Source organism: Curcuma longa, chromosome 1, assembly GCF_044706935.1.
Source record: "Curcuma longa cultivar G26 ecotype Majalengka, Jawa Barat chromosome 1, ITB_CL_G26_1.1, whole genome shotgun sequence".
Classification (NCBI taxonomy): domain Eukaryota; kingdom Viridiplantae; phylum Streptophyta; class Magnoliopsida; order Zingiberales; family Zingiberaceae; genus Curcuma; species Curcuma longa.
In genome coordinates this window covers 16,751,872-16,766,541 of record NC_133861.1, presented here as the reverse complement: position 1 = coordinate 16,766,541, position 14,670 = coordinate 16,751,872, and the positions used below count along the sequence as shown (strand labels likewise).

General features: G+C 37.7%; 2 protein-coding genes across 3 annotated transcripts; both read left to right on the top strand.

Moving 5' to 3' along the window:
* Nucleotides 1-412: 412 nt before the first annotated feature.
* Nucleotides 413-5,877, top strand: LOC141848494 (putative protein phosphatase 2C 6). Its single transcript, XM_074736530.1, has 4 exons — nucleotides 413-796; nucleotides 2,491-2,775; nucleotides 3,724-3,829; nucleotides 4,651-5,877. Exons 1-4 carry the CDS (start codon nucleotides 419-421, stop codon nucleotides 4,959-4,961), a joined length of 1,080 nt encoding a protein of 359 aa, XP_074592631.1. The 5' UTR covers nucleotides 413-418; the 3' UTR covers nucleotides 4,962-5,877.
* A 1,050-nt stretch (nucleotides 5,878-6,927) lies between these two features.
* Nucleotides 6,928-14,488, top strand: LOC141834460 (U-box domain-containing protein 4-like). Of its 2 annotated transcripts, XM_074721798.1 has the most exons (6): nucleotides 6,928-7,188; nucleotides 9,313-9,593; nucleotides 11,047-11,163; nucleotides 11,279-13,291; nucleotides 14,108-14,199; nucleotides 14,289-14,488. In XM_074721798.1, exons 2-5 carry the CDS (start codon nucleotides 9,318-9,320, stop codon nucleotides 14,168-14,170), a joined length of 2,469 nt encoding a protein of 822 aa, XP_074577899.1. In that variant the 5' UTR covers nucleotides 6,928-7,188; nucleotides 9,313-9,317; the 3' UTR covers nucleotides 14,171-14,199; nucleotides 14,289-14,488. The 2 variants fall into 2 exon arrangements, with proteins under 2 accessions (XP_074577899.1, XP_074577894.1); XM_074721793.1 differs by having other exon boundaries at nucleotides 14,108-14,488.
* Nucleotides 14,489-14,670: the final 182 nt, after the last annotated feature.

Here is a 14,670-nt window from a genome sequence, read left to right as displayed (position 1 = left end):
ACCTACACGTCATAACGGCTCTTGGGCTTACGCTACCCGCTTTTTAACTCGTTGAAAATCAGGACCCACGAAATACTTTCCATGGTCGTCGCTACGGGTGACGTTGGGTGTTGATAACCTCTGGAGTTTGTGTTTACGATTGACGTGACGCGTCCTTTATAGTCGCCTGACATCACCTGCCATTCACTCGCACCGAAAGCGATCAGCGCCTTGTCGCGCTCGACGACTCGAATACGTGTCCTGCGTGCCACGACCGCTGCTCTTGTAAGCCTGTATGGTGGTGCGTCAATTTGTTAAGCCACAGAGCCGGAGGTCATCGTCATTGACAGACGCGTGGCTTGTACATTGGTTCCGCCTTCCTTTTATCCCCTTCCTTTTTTTTTTCTTCGCTCTCTCGGCTTGCTACTCCCGATCGGCGATGGAATCCGATCCGCCGCCGGATCCCGTTGATCTCAGCCGCACTGGGACGGAGGACTGCCCCGCCGCAGAGACCTCTGCTCCTGGATGCGAGAGCGCGGCCGGATCGGTTGAAGAGGCGGCTGAGACAAGCCCTGCGTCGGTGGTGCCGGAATCGAGGAAGAGATGCCTGTGGAGGAGGGGAGGGGCGGCGGCGGTTACATGGGGGTCTGCATCGACAGTGGGGCGGCGTAGGGAGATGGAGGACGCTGTTGCGGTGGCTCCCGGGTTCTTGGACCTCACATGCGAGCAGGTAGGTGGGTGCTCCGCGCTGCCGGCGTTGGGAGAGATCTCGACAGTGCGGTTTTTCGGCGTGTACGACGGGCATGGCGGCTCCCAGGTATGTTGATGTCTGTCGTATGTTTTCTCGTGTAGTAGTGGATGCCTATTGATGTTGGTGAAACGAGGATCAGATGTAGTTTTTTTTTTCGGGCACCTATTTGATCTTGTTCCAAAGGTTCTCTCGCCCTCCTGAAATAGGCTGTGTTTTGTCTATTGCACATATATGCACGCTCCAACATCTCCAGCAATCTGGGTGGGGGAAAAACGTAGTTATACGACAACACTTCGATAGAAATTATAACCTTTTTTTTTTTTTCAAAATACACTTATCAGAAGTCCTGACAAATGATGGTCGGTTCAGGAAATGCGCTGTCAGTTTCACCTCTGTTGAGAATATTTGACCTACTAGATAAGTTGCCACTGAAAGAGGGCAAATGCACTCGAAGAAACCGATTTCATGTGCCTTTTAGGAGGCTTTGTTTTAGCATTCGTATTAGAACTCCCCATTTAATACCAATACAATCTATTCAGATTGAAAGCTACCAAACTGCTTAATTTGTCTGTTATTGGATAGTTCTATCGGCCTCTGATTGGAAAGGGAAAGATGTGGGAATCTTGAAATTGCAAAAAGAAACAATGTAGTACCAAGAATGTACCCAGCGGGTTTTTACACGAATGCTCCAAGTCAGAGTGGAATTCGAGATAGTGTATGGGAGTTAGTGTGAATCTCTTGCTTATCAAATACATATTTTTATAGTTGAAGCTTCTAAGGGTTAGGTTTGAGCTGCTGACTTATTTGACATCAGTGTTTACATGTCAAGCTACATGTCAACTGTCGGTTTGCACATTTTAATTCAAGTTTCAAAACGTAATGCCCATTGGTTTATGCTTTTTTGGTTAATTGGCATCCCTCTTTTGGTTGGAGTACAAGATTTTTATAATGTCTTGAGGATGCTTAATAGGGTATGGTGCATGCTTTTCCTCCCAGAAGATGTGGCACTTTCCAGCCATCCATATGCAATAATATGTGATGATGTTGATGTGTCATTCCTGAGTTCTACGTTTTACAATGAGATAGCTGACGTAAAATTGGCCATACATGTGGCATTATATAATTGTTCTGTAGGCTGTGATGAGTTCGACCTTCTCAAGATGTGCAATGATTATTGGTAGTTGTCTAAACTAAGCCACAAGTCGCATTGAAGATTCTGGGTGTTCACACGTTTGTCACATCTCTCTCACTATATTTACTTCATAAAAAATATTTAGGACAATTTACTCATACCTTTTGGATTTTGGGTTGTTCCATGCGCCCCCTTTATTCCAAAGTCTCCACTTTACTGTACTTTTTAAGTTAGCTGAACGAATTTATGTGAAAACAGACTTTCAAATGAAAGCTCCTTTCAATTGTATCCAGACTCCAAATAGAGATTCATTTAGTTCGCTCAAATATTTCCTTTTCCAAATTACTTGTGCACCTAGCAAATCTATTTAGGTATACTAGGCTATAACATTGCCGTTAAAAAGAATGTCGTATGAATTCTATCATGTTTCTTGATATGAGAAACTGATTGAATCAAATGTAATAATTTCCTTACAGGTTCTTAAATCAATAGATCCCTTTGATACTTATCCCATCATCTAACATTATCTATTATATTCCATCAGAGTATAGCCTATCTGATTCTGGTATTCTGAAATTTATGTAGTGCCAGAAACACAATTCATTAACTCTTTTTTTTTAATATGTAGGTGGCTAATTTTTGTGCAAAAAGAGTTCATGAGGTGGTGGCCGAGGAATGGAATAAAATTCAGGGTCCTGAATGTTGGAAAAGAAGGTGGGAGACAGCATTCCATAATGGCTTTGGGAGGGTTGATAATGAGGTGATTGATGAAGCTGTGGCGCCAGATATGGTGGGATCTACTGCTGTTGTGGTAGTGTTGTCTGGTTGTCAAATCATAGCTTCTAATTGTGGTGATTCCAGGGCAATCCTTTGTCGTGGAAGTCAAAGGATTCAGCTAACTATTGATCACAAGGTCTCAACATTTTCCTTCTAATAGTATTCATAATTTCTGTATTTGCTAATGAGTGACATCATGTAGTAATAAATTTTACTTTAGTTAGCTATTCCTTAACATTGTTTGTAGATAGTCCTAGTATCTAAACTAATCGTCATGTTATTAACTGAATACACTTCTAAACTGTAGGCTGCAGATATTTACTCATGATTCCGATAAATATCTGCACATATATGCTTTTTTAATTGAGTTATTTTTTCCAGTTTGTCATTCGAGAACTCTAAAGTGAATTGCTACAACTGAAACTACTATTTATTTGTGAGACCCTCTTCAACTTATTTCCATAATCAAGTGTCCCTGTGACAATGGTTTGAAAACTTGAGTTTGATTTGGTATAAACTGCCTTTGTATTCAGTACATCTGTCATGGATGACTTGCGTTTTAATTAAGCTCAATTTATGTGAAGCTGAACAACATAAATTCCACCTTGTTTCTCAGGATCATATGATTTTACCTATATTGCTTATCATGTATGGTTCTTTGCAATCCAATAATAATAGCTCTATTTTCGGCATGAAGACACTTGTGATTGAGCCTTCTTTGCTACTTAGGCAGTGATATAGTGAATGGATTTGTTAGACCCTTCATCATATTATTCTTTGAGTAGAATAAGGTCCGATACTATAAGTAGCAATGGAACTTGAACCTAAGCTGCCATTCAAAAATAGTTCTTAGGAAAGACAGTTCATTCGATCTGGTTAATTGACCTTTATTATTCATCTAATTTACACCATCTTTAAGTTTAAATTACATCATCTGAGTCTGGATATCTTCTCATTACATGTTATATGGAAGGGTAAAAGAAAATGCACATATACTTATGTTTATTGCTTCTTTCTTAGATAATATTTTTATTAAGTATGGACATGTGCATGTTACTTCTATCTTATATTGGTTCTTTTGCAGCCTGATAGAGAGGATGAGCTCATGCGCATTGAGAGCCTAGGAGGAAGAGTTATAAATTGGCAAGGGCCTAGGGTTTCTGGTTTTCTTTCTGTCTCTCGATCGATAGGTTTCTTACCTGATCTGTTACTTCTTTTCATGATAAATCAATCACAGTTTACTCTCGACTAGAACCTTGCGGTTTTTATTAGGGCATTCATGCAGAATATTTCACTACATGATCAATAAGTTATAATTGCTCAAAATAAAATATATTGATACTTAAAACCATCATACTTTAACGGTTATATGTACTTGGAAACTATGATTATTGAACATTTTCTAAAAGTCAGTTTTGGTAGAACATTGTGAAATTTAAGATTATGGAAACTTTTACTGCACTCCATAGTTTTAGCGCCAATCAGGCTACAATCCAGGCAAGTGTTAGGCCAGAGTCTTGGATTATTGTAATTTTTCAGAACTAGACTTGATTGGTTCAGGTTAAATACTTCTAGATAAGATGAGAAGAATCAATCATGAACACACCAAGTATGACTACGTTAAGAAAGTTTTGGTAATCATTTATTACATCTTTTCTTATTGATATACTAAATGGCTGAAACTTGCCCTCATCGTTGCCTTTTCATCCTTTTCTGTCATTGAAAACTAGTCTCGTCTTGACTGAATGAGTTTATTCTTCCAGTTCGAAGAAAACCAGCCTCTTTGATTACGGCTCCCCAGCTGGGACATTCCTGACCCACTAACTAAACTACTGGAGAGTTTAAATCTAGTTTTTCTGGTTAGACATGCTAGTTATTTTGGATATGTAGATTACCCTGATTGCATAAGATTGCTATGATGTGGTTAATTTTCCTTATAAGACATCATCTATGTATTTGAATCTCAAGCAGTGCATTATCTTGTACATCTATTCAAGACACTAATTTTCAGGTGATCGATTTTTGAGACCTTGGGTTATTCCTGTGCCGGAAGTCAGTTTTATGCCTCGAAATGAAGGTGATGACTGCTTGATTCTAGCAAGTGATGGACTATGGGATGTTATGTCCACTGAAGAGGTTGGAGACGTTGCTTGCCGACTTTTACGATGGCACCGACGAAATGGATTAGTTGACGGGGCATCACCTGCACAAGCTGTTGCTGATCACCTTACTGAGCTGGCTTACCAGAAAAACAGTTCTGACAACATCTCTGTAGTCGTAGTGGATCTGAAATCTAGGAGCAGGCGTAGGCCTAGACAGTGAAGGATATATGCCAGATTTAATACTTGTGCCTCAAAGTGGGTTGTCCGTTGCATCAGAGAGAGTGATAGATGGTGCACATACCACGATTCAGGTTTCAGAAGTATCCATAAGGTAAGAATACTTCTTGAAGGCCACAGATCGTTGGATGATTCACATAATCTTGCAAAATAAGTCACTCTACTAATGTTCTACTCAAAAACACCACATAAGCTTCAGTGGTTCAGCGGGCTATTTCCTTCTGCATTTTAGTGGCATCAAGTTGCATATTCCAGTCTGAGAAGAAGGCAACAAGAAACAAAGCCCATGCAATCTGGACTCAAGTTTTACCAACGACAAGGGTTCTTTATGACATTTTTGTTTTTGATAAAATCAAGGAGAATGTAAGTCTGCTTCTTTCTTCATTGATCCCGACTTCATTTCTGCCAATCTACACTTGCCAATTGCTGTTCAAGAGCTGCCTCTCTTCATACAATGACTCTTAATCGACAACTGCACTCCTGACTGAACAAAAGGTCAGTCATAATTCAAAGTTTGCGGTTGCCATGCTATGAAGAACATAAACTTGTCCATAACTAGGATTAAGTATTCAGTGGAAGAATCAAGTACTTAGTGGTATTAATACTGCTGTGCATGGTAACCAACTTCATCGCAAGAATTAGATCGTGGCACCAGAAAAAAGCATCATATCCGGCTTCTACTTACGCTGAAAATTTAGTGGGAGATATACAAGACTGAAGAGGTTCCGCTGTTCCCTTGCATAGCTCATTGTTCAGATGCTTTGCTGAGTTGCCTAGCATTATAGGTCCAATGCATATAATCTAGGCGTTTTAGAAGCTTTATATATCAAATCCAACATTGAAATATCTTTTTTATGAAATCTGTTGGAATTTGTTCTACGAAGAATATTACTTTAGATAAAATTTCTTCAAGCAGTGCATGTTCTAACCAGATAAGCTTACCCTGCTTCCAGACGCTCGCTCTTAAGCTTGTTTGCCAATTTGTTAGGTGAAAGCAAATTTTCTTATTACTTTGGGATATTATATTTTGACAAAAATTGATGCTATATTTTACATCTTTTACGTACATGATTTATAAAATAAAACAATTGGTTTGAAGTATGAAAAAAATGTTAACAAATAATTTGTTCAGACTTTTTTATAGCCGTCTAATTTGTTCAAATCAAAGTCTAATTGTTGCTATCTATTTTTTGGCTAAATAATCGTTAATGATTTGAATTTGATCTCGGTCAGATCAAACTAGTGTAAAAGCGCCTCTGATTTGAATTTAATCTCAGTCAATCTGAATTATTTCTTATTGAATTGTCAATATTCAATATTTAATTTAGGTTAGCTTCACGATCTTAAAGAATGGTACAGTGTGTAAACAAGTTGAACCCATTTTAAATGTATTTAATTTTATTTATTTACTTATTGACTTTATTTACATTTTTATCTAGTCCAATTACAAAATTTATACCGTTTAAATTTATTCTTAAATTTTTTATATTTATTTTATTCTATATATCTTTTAGTATTCTCAAATGTTATTAAATCCAACATTATTTAATTCACTTATGCTCCTTTTTTAGTACTGATATGAATCACGAATATTAAAGTTCTCATTTTTTGGACGATTGAACAAAAAAAGAAAAAAAAGGCTCCACTAAATTCTCCCACATGCTGCCATTTCTGACTTGTAGCGTTTAAAATAATTGCATTTGTAATTAATCAGATATCATTAATTCTTAATCAGAGCCGGATAATCACCAACAAAATTAATCTTTTAAAAAGGTAGATATCTAAATTACTAAAAAAAAACAATTGCACTTGCACACATGCCACACCATTTCCTTCCTTTTGTGATCTCGTTACGGTCAACTCCAACCTAACTAACGCGAAGCATTACCTATGCAACTACGAACCCAGTTGAGGACTCTCGCGACCCACCTTGTCAAAAAGCACAAGCCTGCCGTGTCCCCTCCCCTTCCTCCTCATCGGCCGTCTTCGAGTGCGGTGGCGAACCCCTCTTCCGCTCCTCTTCACCCCCTTTCTCCCTCATCCTGATTCTCCGACGCTCTAGGGAGGCCGATCTCTCTCTCCTCCCCCTCCCCTCTTTCATGCTTCTCCCTCCCTTGCTTATCGAATCTGCCGACAGTTCTCCGGTTGTCCGTCGTATCTCTTTTTGAGGATTGATACGGTCGAATCTGCGTTCGCATGCTTGGATTTAGGTAATAGCTGGTTTTCTGCGTGGTCGAATTTAGGTAATAATTGGTTTTAGCTGTCCTGTAACGAAAGTTACGGTATGCAGGTAATTAGTTCCTCCCTACATTTGGTTTTTCTATCTGGTTGCACATCAAAGAGAGTATGGGATTTTGGTTTTTATTTAAGAGTTAAGAGTGAAATATTTGTAATTTTGGAAATTTTGAAGTGTTTGCCCTAGTTGCAGTCCTGATAGAACGGAGATGTTGTTTAGTAGTGGCATGTAGCACTTGGATCACATTTGAGCTAGGTTATTGTATTGGACTGTTGTCATTTAATATGAACTAAGAGATCCGTTATTAAAAAATCATTTTATAATTTCTACTGATTGATTCCAACATTCTTAACAATTTGTGAAACAGAAGTCTCATTTAAAAAATAAGAATGAATTTTCAATACAAAAAGGTAGCAAAAAATCATATGATTCAGCTGCATATGTAGCTGGTCTGGTGGTAGCTTCATTCTCTGATGTGATTTCAGATCTATTGTCTTAAATACCTTTACTAATTGTCACAGTCCAGTTTAATGGGAAAAATAAGAAATTAGATTACAAGCCTAGAACATGGTCTGAGTTGCTTGTCGCCTTCTGCAAATATCGCAATATCGTTCATCATGGTTGCTTTGAAACTTGGCCATTCTGGTGTTTGAGAAAAAATGCTATGGTTGCTGATAGATCAAGTGGTTGTTGCCCTCTAGGTAGTTGATATATGATTAACTTGAGTACAAATGCTATTTTTTCCAACTGCAATAGTCCCCTTTTGTTTTCTATTGTTGTGAATCAATCCTAGCGTTGAAATTGTAATTTGTTGAGTAAGCCTTTTTCGTTGAGATACTGAAAAAATTTTTTGAATGACTTCTTCTGGTCATTCAACCTAAGATGTTTCTTCTTATGATTTTCTCTGATGTGGGCCTTATCGATTACCACAATGAGTAGATTATTCCAGAATAGTCACATGCTCCATAAGATGATGTCATAACTCCTGCATGAAGTGCTTAGTCTTCTTATCATCTGCAACATGTGATGTGAAAAATGATATTCATAATGCTGACTCTTACAATCCCATTTTTATGCTCTCTTATTGACTGTGTTAACTCTTGGCCATGTCTGGTGGTCATACTAAATCCAAGTGGTTGAAGCAACTTGGTCGTTGCTCATTTGATAGAGAACTGCCTATTTAAGAAGAACAATAAATCTAGAAAACATTGGATGAAATTGGTTGTCCTGAGGGTACAAAATAATTTTTTTCAGAGCAAGCTTGATACCTAGTGAAGCACACATACACCAGTTATTCAGATTATCTGAGTGCTGGTCCATATATTTGTAAGGACTAAGGAGGTTGTTGTTCATGGCAGGTTACCTTCTTGTCTGAGGTGGTCAACAAAGATCTAACAGTAGGAACATCTAGAGGATCAGAAATTTTAAATGCAATAGTTCATGTTTACCCCAGCTCAAATGAGAAACGCCCTTTAGGCCTTGACGGAAATCTGATCTTCAAGAGCATGGTGTCTTCAACTCCATGACTTTGACGAAATGCTCTTTTTGGGGTTAGGTAGACTGTATCTTGACTATTTACCTTGTGGCACACAGCACCTTCATTTATCCTGGGTGCTACATATTTCAGGCAATTGTCCCATGAGAAGCATGTATTGACATCAAGCTCATGTCCAGTCAAGTTTGTGCTGGATCTTACTTAGGACATTGTGTTTATTTTGTCCTTGCTGCTAGGAATTTTGTCTTGTAGACATTGTGTTGAATTTTCTGTATAATGCATTACACTACTTTCTTGCACCATGTTGGAATAAAGCAAATCTATCATTCTGGTGATGACATTATTCTTTGTACCTTCAATCTAATGATCATATGTATGATGGTCATTCTAGTGTTTTTGTTTCCAGCAGTCCTTCAGTAAGTTGATTATTTGGTTCTTTTCCTTTTTTTTCCCATCAGAACAGGTTCATAGTTAGTTATAGAAGTCAAATATTTGAAGAATTACTTGTATTGCGTTTGAATAATGCTATTCACATCTATAGTTAAAGAAGGTACACTTTTGTTGTGAATAAAGTGGAGTATTCTTATCTTTTTCTTTTACTAGGCACAATGAGGACATCATTGCTAGGGGAACTGCTTGAAAGCATAAAAAAGTTTCATCTTTTATCTGCTAGCAAAAATGTGAAACATGATATGGTCCAAAGATACTGTAGAACAATTGATCAGATCCTTGAGCATTTTAAACAACTGTGTTATGAAATTGCTGCTTCTGAGATATCTTTGGATGAGCAGCTAGTCAACATGTTGAAAGAGCTAGATGTTGCAGTCAATGAAGCTGGGGAATTTCTTGAAAGCTGGCATTCAATGATGAGTAGAATTTACTTTGTAAGTGTTTGCTTGTCTTGCACATTTAGTATACTGTGACAGTTGTACACCATCTTATATGGCACATGCAGTTTGCATGAGTTTTTTTTTTAAAACTCTATTAAGTTCATTTGAATCAATCTAAACCAAATTGACTTGATATCTAAACTACACTCTTTGTAGCTTGTAAGTGTTAACTTTAACATTAGTTTTGCAAGTGATAAACACCTCAAATATTTATTTTATGCATACTCTTTATATCTATAATTTATTTTACTGCTGACTAATATTGGTTGTAATATTTCTGTGTTTTCATTATATGATTAGCACACGTATATATATTATGTGGAATTATAAATTGGATGCATTAATAAATACATTTTCTTATATGTTAGCTATTTTTATTTTATAATATTTAATATAGACTACAAATGCCTCTGTATATTGCATTTGCTGCACTATGTAGTGGATTGATCACATTACCATCTTGATAGTATAACTAATTTACATCATATTCATTAAAATTTTTAACTAGTTGTATATTATTTTATATGATTAATGACATGAATCTGGCCCTAATGGCTCTAAGGGTCAGGCAACTTGATGATAAGGTTAGAAAGTTGAACCTGACGTGAAAAATGCCCTCCTCCATAGTGGCCGACTACAGCTTCCCGATTTACCTCCTCATAGATTATTGTGGGGTCAACCGTGTGGGACCGCTGGGGTGGCGGATTCTACCTTTATTGCTACAACAATAGAAAGTTGAACCTGAATAAAACAATTGTACTGTTCTTGTACCTAAGTAAAACCATCATAAATTTGTTGGATGGAAATGGTGCAAAAATTTCATCAAGCCATTCTTCCTGTATATTTATGGCAAATGAATTTGGGAAAGAAACCCAGACTATACACTTTGTAAACAAAGTTTATGTGAACATTGTGACAAAAGAGTCCACGTACCTCAAAATTTTGGATATTGTTGATGCCCAATAATTAACCAATTTACTCCTTTGAGATTATACCATGAGTTTACCGTTATTTTATCTTTTTCTATCAAATTTATCATACCTAAATTACCAGACCACTCCTAGTTTGTTTTCTTTCATTTGCTTCTATGCTTTTGTATCTAGTTCTTTCCTACTTTGGATGATTTTTAAATAAAAGATCAAGGAAGGGCATCTGCACTCCAAGGACAAATGAGAATTAAAGGACAAAAAACAACAAATTTAAATTTCTTGCCAGTGCAGGAGACATACAAGGCATGTTGTTTGTTCTATATGATGTTTGATGATATACTTGTGTTATAGTTGTTTATTCACATACAAGCTGCTAATACAGTTGTATATTTGTTTTGTTTAATTATCTTTCTTCTAGATGAATAAAGCTAGTGTGTTAAATCTATTAAAAGTTCACGACACAATCTGTTTTCAATCTATTATGGCTATCAACATGCTCACTGAATTATTTTTTGCAGGTTTTGCAAATAGAAGCTCAGGTAATCAAGATATCTGCATCCACACTTAAAATAAGTGAACTGGTTACTCCTCTGCTTCCGAGTCCAATAGACAGTACCATACTAAAGTGCATTGAGGTAAATGTATATGCTATCACTTCTCAAATTCAAATAATGTTTTGAGCTATTTAGAATATTCCATGCATTTTTTGCTATGAGTCAACATGATAATTTTGCTTTTATCTCTGCACAGGAAACACAGTGCACAGATGAGTTACAGATATCAGTTGTCGTTGAAAAAGCCATTACTGATCAAAGAGAAAATAATAGGCCTAGACCTGACGATTTGGATAGAATTTCTGACTTTCTGAGCTTGTCGTCCAATCAAGAATTGCTCATGGAGGTTATCGCACTTGAGAAGCTCAAAACAGAGGTTGGCTTCAGTGAGAATCAGGAAGAAGTAGAGAAGATTGGCCACATGGTTGGCCTTGTCACATATATGCATGACTGCCTTCTTCAAGTTAAGCAATTGCATAGTATAAATGGCGTCCCTATCCCCACTGATTTCTGCTGTCCACTTTCATTGGACTTGATGTCTGATCCAGTAATTGTGGCTTCTGGACAAACATATGAGCGAGCTTTTATCAGGAAATGGCTTGATGACGGTTTTAATGTCTGTCCGAGGACTCATCAAACACTTGGACATACTAACTTGATTCCAAACTATACTGTGAAGGCATTAATTGCAAACTGGTGTGAATCAAACAACATTAAACTTCCGGATCCAGTGAAGTCCATGGGCTTGAATGTTCCTTCTGCCTTTCTTAAACCCACTGAAGCAAGTGTTACTGACTTTAGTGTTCTTAACTCTGGAAATTCTGCCAAGGTGAATCATCAAAGATCTCCAGAACACGGGAAAGTGATTACTTTAGAAAGAGACTCACATTCCTCTAATGGAGTCTACCATGCAACTTCACTTCATCTGGATTCTGATTCATTACCCACCCTGCAAATTGCAAATGGATCTGATCCAAGCATTTCAAGGTTATCCTTAGTTAGTACTGCAAGGGAACCTAACTTGGAACAGAGGAATGCAATTTCTGGCAGCCAAAATACCAACCAGTCAACACAAGATTCAGAACCCTCAACAGATGATGAGCAATCTCCACGTCATGAGCAGACTGAATCTGCTTTCAATGCTGTTTCGAGACAGAATGTTCAAAGACCTAGGGATGCTAATGAACTCTCACGAGTTTCGAGTGATTTGACACATTATAACAGTGATACTTCTGGTGAAGTTGTACAGGATGCTATATCCTCCTCTTCCCTAAGAGAAACTGAGTTTGCACCAAAATTGGATGAGGTTCATCCTAGAAACCATACTATTTGGAGACGTCCATCTGTCCCCCAAATCATATCTTCCCACTCGATGGAATCCAGGTCTGATTTATCTGGTGTTGAGTCTGAAGTTTGTAAGCTAATTGTAGATTTGAAAAGTGATTCCATAGCTACATTGAGAACTGCCACAGAGGAGCTTCGTCTTCTTGCTAAGCATAACATGGAAAATAGGATTGTTATTGCAAATTGTGGAGCTATTAACTTATTGGTTGGGCTGCTTCATTCGGCAGATTCCAAGACTCAGGAAAATGCCGTTACTGCCCTCTTAAACTTGTCGATTAATGACAACAATAAGATTGCCATTGCAAATGCTGATGCCATAGATCCTTTGATTTATGTGCTCGAGACGGGCAACCCTGAAGCAAAAGAAAATGCAGCAGCAACATTATTTAGCCTGTCAGTGATTGAAGAGAACAAAGTTAGGATTGGACGGTCGGGTGCTATCAAACCTTTGGTAGATTTATTAGCAAATGGGAGCCCTCGAGGAAAGAAAGATGCAGCAACAGCATTATTTAATTTGTCAATCTTTCACGAGAATAAGTCACGAATTGTACAAGCTGGAGCAGTGAGACACTTAGTTGAACTGATGGACCCAGCAGCTGGTATGGTTGACAAGGCTGTCGCTGTTTTAGCAAACCTTGCAACTATACCAGAAGGGAGAAATGCGATTGGTCGAGATAATAATGGCATCCCTGTACTTGTGGAGGTAGTTGAATTGGGCTCTGCACGAGGAAAAGAAAATGCTGCAGCGGCTTTACTTCAGCTATGTACTAATAGTGGTAGATTTTGTAGTCAAGTTATTCAAGAAGGTGCTGTGCCCCCATTGGTAGCATTGTCACAGTCTGGTACCCCACGAGCTAAAGAAAAGGTACTACTATCTATATATATATTTCCATATGATTGCCCTTATATGATCCTGTCAGCAGTGTGTTTGTCTTGTTATTCATTTTACAGAAATTATTTTAGATTTTTAGCCAAGATCTTTCTTGTTATTTGGATTACAAAACTTGCTCTTAAATTTTGAATCAAATGTGGGAAAAGGTCATACGCTGACCCTAATCGCCCCACACGGTTAGTCCCATAGCTATCTGTAGAGAGGTAAATCACAGGGGAGGCCCCTACATGGGGAGGTTAGGAATCCAACAAGCATTTCATACTCAGCTGTAGGATTAATTATGATATGCTTGTGGACAAAGATAATGAATACACATTTCACTTCTATGCTCACTAAATCTTTTACCTTTCCATCCCTTTGCATGCCCTGAATTTCTTCTACTGTTTGAATTTTTATAGTTCCTATGGTTTAGGCTTGGCCATGTATTTCATCTACGCTCCATTTGTTTAAGGATTAAATGACATGTATTGAGTTGCTTTAGGACAACCTATCTATACCAATAAGGGAGGGCAAGGAAATCCATTTGGTATCTGCTTGCGCAGGATTAAGGTCAATAGAACTCGCTAGTACTGTGATGCATTGTAAATTCATGTGTCATGTAGAGATATGGTCCATTGACAGTTTCTGACTGTGTTAAGGACAAGATAGGTTTGCCTAATACAGGTGACTTAATTGGTTGCACACAAATAAGCTTTTTTAAGTTTTAGAAGAATCTCTCTCCCCCTGCTGGTGCTTGATGCATGGAAGAAAATTAACATATGATGCTCCTTTTTTGGTTTTTGTTTTTAGGCTCAGGCTCTTCTAAGCTACTTCCGTAACCAGCGTCAGGGCAATGCTGTGAGAAGATTATGATCTAGCTTTAGTTTCCTCAGATCTTATATGTAAGTACAAAAGTTCGGTCCTGCTAGCTATTTTAGGTTTGATGAACTCTTCCCGACGGTAATTACAAACCTTCTTCGGCGTTTTCTAGCGTGTTGATGCAGGAAACTTTTTGTTGGGCGTTTCTTGTAGAGAACTTACAAATCTGTACAGTGTTTATTGGCGTCAGCATCGGTCGACGGTCGATCGATTCTTTTCTCGCCGTTGCGTGGTTGTAAATGTTTATTCCTGTACGATATGTAATCTTTTCCTGTAATTTCCATCTCTATAAATCCTTTTGTTTAGCCATGATATGCCATCCATTTCCCATATTAGACATCGTTCCTTACTACAACAATTTTTTTTCGGTTTTTTGTTCAAGTTGCTTATGCAAAAATTGAGGTCTTGATTCTATAACGATTTGAAAGGAATAAATTATGATGATCAAATATTTCAGGTAAGAGGCGGAGACGGTTATAAGCTTCTTATAAAAG

What these genes read in the sequence shown, in the direction of transcription:
- LOC141848494 (XM_074736530.1), top strand. Translation starts at nt 419, where the DNA reads ATGGAATCCGATCCGCCGCCGGATCCCGTTGATCTCAGCCGCACTGGG. An exon ending in ACGGGCATGGCGGCTCCCAG is followed by an intron (nt 797 to 2,490) that starts GTATGTTGATGT and finishes TTTAATATGTAG; the next exon opens with GTGGCTAATTTTTGTGCAAA. An exon ending in AGCTAACTATTGATCACAAG is followed by an intron (nt 2,776 to 3,723) that starts GTCTCAACATTT and finishes GTTCTTTTGCAG; the next exon opens with CCTGATAGAGAGGATGAGCT.
- LOC141834460 (XM_074721798.1), top strand. Translation starts at nt 9,318, where the DNA reads ATGAGGACATCATTGCTAGGGGAACTGCTTGAAAGCATAAAAAAGTTT. An exon ending in TGATGAGTAGAATTTACTTT is followed by an intron (nt 9,594 to 11,046) that starts GTAAGTGTTTGC and finishes TATTTTTTGCAG; the next exon opens with GTTTTGCAAATAGAAGCTCA. An exon ending in CCATACTAAAGTGCATTGAG is followed by an intron (nt 11,164 to 11,278) that starts GTAAATGTATAT and finishes ATCTCTGCACAG; the next exon opens with GAAACACAGTGCACAGATGA.